This window comes from Nannobrachium achirus (assembly GCF_963921795.1).
Source record: "Nannobrachium achirus genome assembly, chromosome: 16".
Lineage (NCBI taxonomy): Eukaryota > Metazoa > Chordata > Actinopteri > Myctophiformes > Myctophidae > Nannobrachium > Nannobrachium achirus.
The window spans coordinates 8,052,157-8,062,794 of record NC_137823.1 but is presented as its reverse complement, the minus strand read 5'-3'; the positions used below and the strand labels follow the sequence as shown (position 1 = coordinate 8,062,794).

At 43.2% G+C, this 10,638-nt stretch overlaps 1 protein-coding gene across 1 annotated transcript in view; it reads right to left on the bottom strand.

Moving 5' to 3' along the window:
- fam184ab (family with sequence similarity 184 member Ab) overlaps positions 1-10,157 on the bottom strand; it is a gene marked incomplete at both ends in the record, with an annotated part of 114,093 nt that extends 103,936 nt beyond the window's left edge. Inside the window, 1 exon segment of the mRNA XM_080744307.1 lies at positions 10,098-10,157. Coding sequence (XP_080600433.1) covers positions 10,098-10,157 — 60 coding nt within the window.
- Between the last annotated feature and the right edge of the window lie 481 nt (positions 10,158-10,638).

The window sequence follows — 10,638 nt, the reverse complement described above, 5'->3', positions numbered from 1 at the left end:
GCTTTCTTTCAGCGACACAAATTAGGAGTAAATCAACTTTATTATCGACCTTTCTCCGTCCCAGCAAAACACTCTCACGGGATCTACAGCACCAGTACACAGGATGTGTGCACACGCACACACGGCTTCAGAGAGGTCGTTAAGGGTCAAACTCACAATGATTCATCAAAGCACCGTAGGGGACACGCACGCACGAACGCACGCACGCACGCACGCACGCGCACACACACACACACACGCACGCACACACACACCTCACAACCTAACAGACCCATTGTCCATTGAACATTTGTACTTTGAGGATTTTACTGTGTGTGTGTGTGTGTGTGTGTGTGTGTGTGTGTGTGCGTGTGCGTGTGCGTGTGCGTGTGGTGAGGACCAGACAGTTGCCCCTCGCGAGCCCTAGGCCTATGTGGGGCGTTCGCAAGTAAAAAATAGCAGATCTACAAGCTCATACCGTGTCACAGCTCCGCACGGTGCAAGCTTGTAGATCCACTATTGTGTGTGTGTGTGTGTGTGTGTGTGTGTGTGTGTGTGTGTGTGTGTGTGTGTGTGTGTGTGTGTGTGTGTGTGTGTGTGTGTGTGTGTGCGTGCGTGTGCGTGCGTGTGTTGCCTCAAACCATGGCCTGAATGGCAGTAGCCGATCTACAAGCTTGTAGATCCGCTATTGTGTGTGCGCGTGCGTGTTGCCTCACACCATGGCCTGAATTATTACATTATTATTTATATAGTGCTCGTTTCCATGCCAACCGAAGCCTACTTTATCTGTTCTCTCTCACAGCCAGAGCCACAGATATGATGAAAGAATGATCAATTATGAAACATACGTCTCACACACCACACAACGGAGGGGTCCCTCTCCCTCATATCTCGGTGCTTCTAGAACGGCTTCAGGGACTCTGAAAATAATGTTGGTGCCAGGGACCCCCGTACCAGATCTGTGCTGCCAGGGACCCCCGTGCTAGATCTGTAGTAGGGCATTAACGACTCAGTCGACTTCATTACACAAGTCGAAGAGAAAGTCGAAGTTGAAAAATAAAAAAATAATCTATTGTGAAAATATGAATAATTTTCACAATTTCTGCCTCTATATATTTGACAATTTGGACAATGTTTAATTTGCCATTTTAGAGGTATTAAAAAGTCCTTAAATTGGCACTTTAGAAATGTGCAGATACCCTCTATATATACACTTACACTTTATCTTGGTTTGTTTACAGCTGAGTGAGAAAACAATGTTTCACATTAAGTTAATCATCTGGGGACCCCACAGAATAATTGGGGGGTCGTGTCACGTCTGTGATGTGATGACGTCATCAAACGATAAAGTCGACTTCAACTCAACTGTTTACTGAGTCGAGTCGACTTGCAAAGATCACAAGTCGTTTAGTGCCAGGGACCCCCATGCCATGATCTGTGTCTCAAAAATGTCTCCGAAAATACTCCAAATGATTTTATTTAGAAAATAGCAGATCTACCAGCCCACAAGATAGCAGATTTTCAAATATACCACTGAGATCCTCTATGCTTAGTAAAACCTGATTCGCACTGTACTTGATGAGTTATTTTTTCATCTACACCAACTCTCTTCACCAAAAATAGCAGATCTACAAGCTCACAATGTGTCACGTTGTGATGCGTTGTGAGCTTGTAGATCATCTATTTTTGGTGAACCTTTACCCCAGAATATTCCCAGGTTCCGCAGGTCAGCTGCACAGGTGCAATGCATTATTGTTAATTGTGGGACGTTTACTAACATGCCAAGTTTAGCTGCACTTCAACAACCATTCCAGGCTGCCATATCCTGCCCAAGAAACCGTAGAAAATTCAATTTACTGTTGCTAAGGTATGGCAACATGACTGGTGTCTTGCAAGACACCAGTCATGTTGCCATACCTTAGCCTTTTCTGAAGTGACGCCACTGGGTGTTCCTTGAAATGGAAAACTTTGGGAACCAATGGGGTATTACACCAGGATAAAATAAGTATAAAAGAATGAAAAAGTTTTAATTTCATTATACTGTATGTAAGGCTACAATAAAATATACAGTATATATAGCCTATATATACTTCAGCGCGACAGCGCTATACACTCTCTCTCTCTTTCCCACACACACACACACACACACACACACACACACACACACACACACACACACACACACACACACACACACACACACACACACACACACACACACACACACACACACACACACACACACACTACAAAGAGCAACATCAATCAGTCAAGCAGTGGTTTGTCATCAACTATGGCGAGGGGAGACACCTGGAGAGAGTGGGTGTGCGTGCGTGCGCGCGCGTGTGTGTGTGTGCATGCGTGTGTGTGTGTGTGTGTGTGCGTGCGGAGGCAGGTCTGTCTTTCAGTTGGAGATCAAAGCTGGAGTCTTGGTGATAACAGCTGGAGGGGAGGGGCTGACAGACAGACAGACAGACAGACAGACAGACAGACAGACAGACAGACAGACAGACAGGCAGGCAGTAGGGCATTCACCAAATATTCAAATATTCGAATATCAAAGTCACTATTCAACGTTGTTCACCGAAGTCGAATATTCGCTTATTTATTATTATTATTATTACTAGAAATTCGCAGCCGCTGACGCGGCCACTCATATCTAGAAATCGCACGCTTCGCGTGCTCACATGCACACACGCACAACTGCTCCAAGCCATGTTGCCCACAAAAAGCACTGTTTCTTCATGTATTTTTTTTGTGTGTGTGTGTGTGTGTGTGTGTGTCGTAATGTCTGCACTACACTGTTCCTGCCACCAGGGGACACAGTAGGCCTACTACACTCGTAAGTACACTGCACAGTGGAACTATTTGTAAGTCTGTGTTTCGGCCGGAAGGTTTCTAATGGACGTACTATGATGTAATTCGCGTCATAGCATTAAATTATTGTTTTGTTTAATTGTACATCGTGCAAGTACAATACGTTCAGGGAAAGCAGCTAGGAATGTAGGGTGGAAATGCAGCGATGTATGTGTGAAAGGAGGAATCTGTAGAAGCAGTGGTGTGAGAGTCTATCAATGACATGCTTAAACAACACCAGGAGCTGGCCTGTCTATTATAGTAGAAAGATTATTGTTCTCTCTTTAAAAAAGGATATAGTTTATAAAGCTTGGCTAGATAGGAAGTCATAAGAATGAGTTGTCAATGCCCCTGGTGGATGAATTTGTTAATGCTCTATACCAGGGGTTCTCAAACCTTTTTAGGCCGTGACCCCCAAAATAAACACATTTGAACTGGGGACCCCCCACCCTGACAATCACTTGGAATTGTAGGTATTACATATAATGTGACTCGGTTCCGCAGATAAATATTGTGAGCATGTAGATCTGCTATTTTCACAATGTTCGCCCTCTTGCTTACTTAATATTTGACAGTTTGGCCAGACCTGTCGAATATTCGACTATTCAAATACTTTGCGGTCGCATAATTCGAATACTAAAAATCACTATTCGTGAATGCCCTAACAGGCAGACAGACAGACAGACAGACAGACAGACAGACAGAAAGGAAATCTGAAAGTACACCTCCTAAATGCTAATAGACACATACTGACCACCTGCCCACTGTACCAAGACATCTCAGATACTTCCCACAGATTACAATCACCAAGGGAGGGTTGGAAAACACGACTAATGACAACAACAATAAATAAAAAAACTCCCTATTCTGCTTGGTGAACACCAACACCGAGCAAGCAGCGAGATTAGTTTTGGGACTGGGAAGGAGTCCTAAGGCCTGTCCATAGTATCTCTGAAACCTCCGAAATGTTCGGTGAGTTGCAAATTTCCGAAGTTGCGAGTGACGTCATTGTGTAGTCGAACCGGACCTTTCCGCCGAAAAGTTTGGTTTCGGAGAAAGTATGGACAGGCATTTAGGCTCCCCTAGGCCTGGCTGTAACAGCTCGGTACAAATCAATACAGTAGGCCTACATGCAAACACAGCAACTACCTTTAAACGCTTTGGGGGGAAAAAACCTGCTGCTGTTTGTTCCCATAGGTGTTGTACACATGTGAACGCAAAACACTGAAACACTGTCTGACATTTGTTTCAAGAGTTTATCCTGAACTAACCTTTACCAGAGAGAGAGAGAGAGAGAGAGAGAGAGAGAGAGAGAGAGAGAGAGAGAGAACTAATGCAAACTGGGTCGGTCTCTCACATTGTAGTGAAAAAAACTATTCTAGTGCTTTTGGATGAAAATGAAAAGCTGGCAGGCAGACTAGAATGTGTCATCATGACATTACTCTGTTTAGCAACGGTAAATAAATAATAACTGTAATGATGTTAGATCATTCTGAATCATTTCATTACCCCTGGTTAAATGCTTTTGCACGCACGCACGCACGCACGCACGCACGCACGCACACACACATCTCTGTGTGTTCACAGACACCACTTACAAACAATAGGAAAGGCCAATAAAAAACAGATCGATACAAACAATAGAAAAGTCTGAACGAGGCGTCAGAGTTGCAGAATTACACTCCATTTCCAGTGGTGGAAAAAGTAATCAAATGTTTAACTTAAGTAGGCCTAAAAGTAAAAGAGTACAGCATCTTGCAATAGACCATACTCACACCGTGGCCATCTTTGATCACATGACTTCCTGGGGTAGCAGCCTGCACAAGCCTGCAAACCATTGTGAACAATGGAGCGATGGTCCCAAAATATGAGTTCTGTTCAACCAATTTATTTTTACAAAATTGATAAATGGGCAGATGACAACATCATCATCCCCAAAATGATTAAATAGAAGGGTATTATCGACAATATTCATGGTAGTTAGGCTGCAACCTTACTGTGTACAAAGACTTGCTATCTGTGCAGTGCTTGCTCCACTATCATATTAAAGGAGCTATAGTCAACTTTTTCTTGAAAAAAGGATGCTAGTCTAAAAGACTAGAATGTAAACAAAGTGTCGATAACGGCCAAAATGATTATTTTATCATTATTTTACGCTTTTTGTGGTCATTTTTGAATAGAAACATATGTATGAAGCTTATTTTTTTATAAAATATTTTCGAAACATTATTTTTATTTTAGCATCCGTTTTTCAAGAAAAAGTTGTAATATTAATAATATGAAGGCAGAGCAAGCACTAGTCTGCATACTGTAGCAAGTCTTTGTACAGAGTAACACTGCAACCTAACTACCATGAATATTGTGGATAATACCCTTCTATTTAATAATTTTGGGGATGTTGATGTTGTCATCTGCCCATTTGTCAATTTGGTAAAAATAAATTGGTTGAATAGAAGTCATATTTTGGGACCATCGCTCCATTGTTCACAATGGTTTGTAATGCAGGCTTGTGCAGACTGCTACCCCAGGAAGTCATGTGATCCAAGATGGCCACGGTGTGAATATGGTCTATGGGCCTACAAGATACACTTCACCACTAAGATACCCATGTACCTGACTAAATACTGGTCAACAACATACACTACACCACTAAGATACCCATGTACCTGACTAATTACTGGTCTACAAGATACACTACACCACTAAGATACCCATGTACCTGACTAAATACTGGTGTACAAGATACACTACACCTCTAAGATACCCATGTACCTGACTAAATACTGGTGTACAAGATACACTACACCACTCTACCAGATACACTAACCACTAAGATACCCATGTACCTGACTAATTACTGGTCTACAAGATACACTACACCACTAAGATACCCATGTACCTGACTAAATACTGGTGTACAAGATACACTACACCACTCTACCAGATACACTAACCACTAAGATACCCATGTACCTGACTACCGTATTTTCCGGACTATAAGGCGCACTTAAAAGCCTTTAATTTTCTCAAAAAACTACAGTGCGCCTTATAGTCCAGTGCGCCTTATATATGGATCATTCATTGACATTGACATTCCCTTTAGCACAGCTCCATCTGTTTGATGCATAACGCAACGGTAGCGTCTATTATGTGCGCCTTATAGTCAGGTGCGCCTTATATATGAAAACAGTTTGAAAATAGACCATTCATTGACAGTGCGCCTTATAGCCAGGTGCGCCTTATAGTCCAGAAAATACTGTAATTACTGGTCTACAAGATACACTACACCTCTAAGATACCCATGTACCTGACTAAATACTGGTGTACAAGATACACTACACCACTCTACAAGATACACTAACCACTAAGATACCCATGTACCTGACTAAATACTGGTCAACAACATACACTACACCACTAAGATACCCATGTACCTGACTAATTACTGGTCTACAAGATACACTACACCACTAAGATACCCATGTACCTGACTAAATACTGGTGTACAAGATACACTACACCTCTAAGATACCCATGTACCTGACTAAATACTGGTGTACAAGATACACTACACCACTCTACAAGATACACTAACCACTAAGATACCCATGTACCTGACTAAATACTGGTCTACAAGATACACTACACCACTAAGATACCCAGGTACCTGACTAACTACTGGTCTACAAGATACCCTACACCACTAATATACCCATGTACCTGACTAAATACTGGTCTACAGGATACACTACACCACTAAGATACCCAATTACCTGACTAAATACTGGTCTACAAGATACAATACACCACTAAGATACCCATGTACCTGACTAAATACTGTCCTATACAAGATACACTACACCACTAAGATACCCATGTACCTGACTAACTACTGATCTACAAGATACACTACACCTCTAAGATACCCATGTACCTGATTAAATACTGATCTACAAGATACACTACACCACTAAGATACCCGGTCTGGCCCTGTTACAGATGTTGTCCAAAAATCATGCAGATCGGTACACAGTATCTCTGTAGCCGTTAAATGGAACGGGTATTTCTTACATTGATGCTCCTACATATTAGCATGCAAGCACCAGTTAAAGTTACTTTCCATCCCTCATATACTGTGTGCACAGTGCACATCCCATAACCCACACACTGCACATCATTTCGGAGCTCATATCTTTGAACGGGTAAGGGCTAGTATGAGTTAAATATCTATCATAGTACTGTGTTCTATCTGTCTGTCATTCAATGTTATATGAGTTTTAAAAAAGGATCTCAATTTAAACAAGCATCGGCTTACCTGAGCTTATCCTTTTAGTTGACCTTGTACCAGTGAACTGTACTGAAACTGTGCCTGTTCCCTATACAAACTGACAATAAATTATTCAATCAATCACACACACCCAAAGTCAGTTTGAAAACATGACCAACAAAGAAAGAAGAAAATCCCACACCTACTGGGAGAAATACAACAATGATCGAACACAGAAGCAAGATGTGTTAACTGCTGTGATAAAAGAAGACTAGAGAATGGAATAATAATAATAATAATAATGTATAACTAGAAATACTGTTCCTACGAAACAGGGTGGGCTCACATGGAACACCATGTATGGGCATAAAGATCTAACCAACAGGCACTCCAACATTACTTCGTTACAAACGTTACTCACTTTGACTGACAGGTCCAGTCAGTAGCGTCAAAACATTGTCGGCAGAACAGCAAATACGTATTTTCCAGACAGAAATTCCAAAAGAGCATACTGGTTGTTCTTTTTTAAGTTCTGAGATGCCGTTGATTTCAAATAAAACTTCGCTTAATGGAGCTTTTATTTGTAAACTTCCGTCGGCTATGGGGGCCGCCATGTTTGTTTTCAAAATGTGAGAGCTGCGGCAGCCGCTCGACCAATCAGGAGCGGTGCGAGGCGGGTCGCTCCAAATGCAGCCATTTATTGGAAATTAGAAAGTAAGTTCTCATAATGAGACTCGATGGGAGGGACACCAGGCCGAGAAAGGAAGCACATTGGTGATGACGTAGCTCGGGATGGCCTGCCAGGCTAGGAAAATACAACCACCCTAAGGACTACAAACCGTTGAGTGACCTCTAGGCCTAATGCACATAGAATCAGAGGCTGCACTTCTCTACTGTTACACATCTGTTGATTTTGACACGGTTTTCATGCTTCGCATGAAATCACAATACATAACAGGGACGTGCAGAGAATGTTAGAGAGACAGGGGCTGACATTTCTAAAAGGCCGTTTTGGTGGATAGCCGACCTCCAAGCTCACAACGCGCCGCGCTGCGACGCGTTGTGAGCTTGGAGGTCGGCTATTTCCGGTGCTTGACATAAGCATAATCAAGTCAACAATGAGACGTAGGCATAACGGTATGGATTTATACACAGAGAGGGCAACTCTTTTCAACATGAGATGCCGCGTTCAAATTCAGGAGAGTTTGGACAAGACACTTCTCTTGAATGCTGCCTTCAGGTATGGCATGGAAAGAGGGGCATTTGCATTTCTTTCACCATAGTGAAAACAGCATTCATGGTCTGGAGGGGGCACTTTTTACAGACGGGTAAAAAAGGCGGGGGCTCAAGCCCCCTTTGATGTCTATGTGTGCACGTGCCTGGTACATAACATAAACGCTAAGACGGAATTCAGTTCCCAACGGATTCCACGTGACTCACCTCAGTGCAACCACACTTGCAGTTTCCCAGAATATTACCTTTCTAGTTTCTTTCTAGTACTGATATGCAGCCTTACATACATGTATGCCTTGACATTATGATGTCACCCTTTGCACCTCTCTGATTGGCTACTCTGCTACTCTGCGCCAGCAGAGCGTGCAAGTACTGCGATCGGCTGCATATGTATGTCGGTGTCCTTCTTTGTTTAAGCCTGTAGCCCAATCAGGGACCAGCATTACATGGCCTACTTGGCCTGCTTGTGCACAAGACGCAAGTTGGCACCTCGACAGAGTGCAATTCTAGTTATTATTTTTGCACTGTCGAGCTACTGCTGTGCATGTAAGCTACTAGGCTACACAACAGTGGTTCTCAAAGTGGGGTGCGGGGACCCCCCCGGGGGTCCTTGAAGGGGTTTCAGGGGGTCCCCAGCATCACAATGATTGTCAACCACTTCAACCAAAAATATTTTCATTTTCATACTTGGCCTTTTCAAATGTATCAGATCTGCAAGTTCACAACACGTTGCAACGCGACATGCCGTGAGCTTGTAGATCGACTAACCTATAAAAAAAAATCTGTATACAGTATATGCGGAAAAGTATATGCGGAAAATATGCGGAAAATATTTAAAATTGGGAATGACCCAAAATATTTTCAAATGGGTCAGCAGATATTCATTCATTCATTCATTCGGGAAAGGCTTGATATTTCTACGAGTCATTCATTTGACAAAAGGTTTGGGTTAGGCATATAACATTCACCAGGTTAGCATTCACCAGGTTAGCATAATAGCATTCACCAGTGTCGAACTAATGGGACGTCGAACAAATGCTACGTCACAATATCGATACACTCCCCATTCATTCATTCATTCATGAGAATTGATGAATGTTTCTTTTGAGAGACTGTATATAAATCTAGTCAAAATCATAATTATTATTATTATTATTATAGCCTATATAACAAACAAACTAGTGCCTAGTGCAACACACAGTCAAATCTAACACTGACAATTGTACAAATGGAACCAAATAACGGTCCATTTGGTGGTTCCATTTTCTACACAACAACACACAGTCAAATCTACTCTGACAACAGGCTACAGAACCAAATGGACCAGTTATGGTTCCATGTTGTCAATGCAATAGGAATAAAGCATAACAACAACATATGATCATTGTCTCCTACCTCGGTGAGCTGTGCTATATTCTTGCTCACCAATTCATTCACAACACAGTCAAGTGTATAGGCTATATAGGCTATGAATGGAACCAAATAATGGCCCATTTTAATGGCCCATTTATGGTTCCATTTTGTCACTGCTGTGCTCACATACATAAAAATAAAACAACATATATTGCCATTGTCTCTACCTTGGTGAGCTGAGCTATCAATTCATACACAACACACAGTCAAATCTAACTCTGACAAGTGTAGGCTGTATACACAGCCTATAGGCTACGAATTGAACCAAACGGTCCATTAATGGTCCATTTTGGCAATATGCAATAGAAATAATAGAGCAATAATAACATATATGATCATTATCTCCTACCTTGGTGAGCTGGGCTATCTTCTTGCTCATCTTCAGGTGCAGATCTTGGGTGTACTCCATGCTGAAGGACGCCGGGTTGTGCCTGCCTCCCAGGCCGGCGCAGGACGCTCCTCCGCCGGCTTGCTGCTGCCCGGCGGCCCCGGTGGCTCCGGTGCTCCCACCACCACCACCACCACCAGCTCCAGCAGCCCCGCCGGTGCTCCCGCTGCCTCCCTGCGGGGCAGAGCTGTAGTAGTGCGGGTAGGAGGTGGACGACGAGCCGCTGGTCGCCATCTTCACACCACCGAGGAGGAGATGGTGATGATGATGATGATGGCGTTATACACCGACAGTGTGAACGAACGGCGAGCACAGGATCCGTGCCCGTACGCGTGCGGTGCGACGGTGCGTGGGCTGGCTGGCTGGCTGATGGCTGGCTTTTGGCTGCGTGCGTGTGTGTGTGTGTGTGTGTGTGTGTGTGTGTGTGTGTGTGTGTGTGTGTGTGTGTGTGTGTGTGTGTGTGTGTGTGTGTGTGTGTGTCGGAATGCGTGCGTGTGCACGC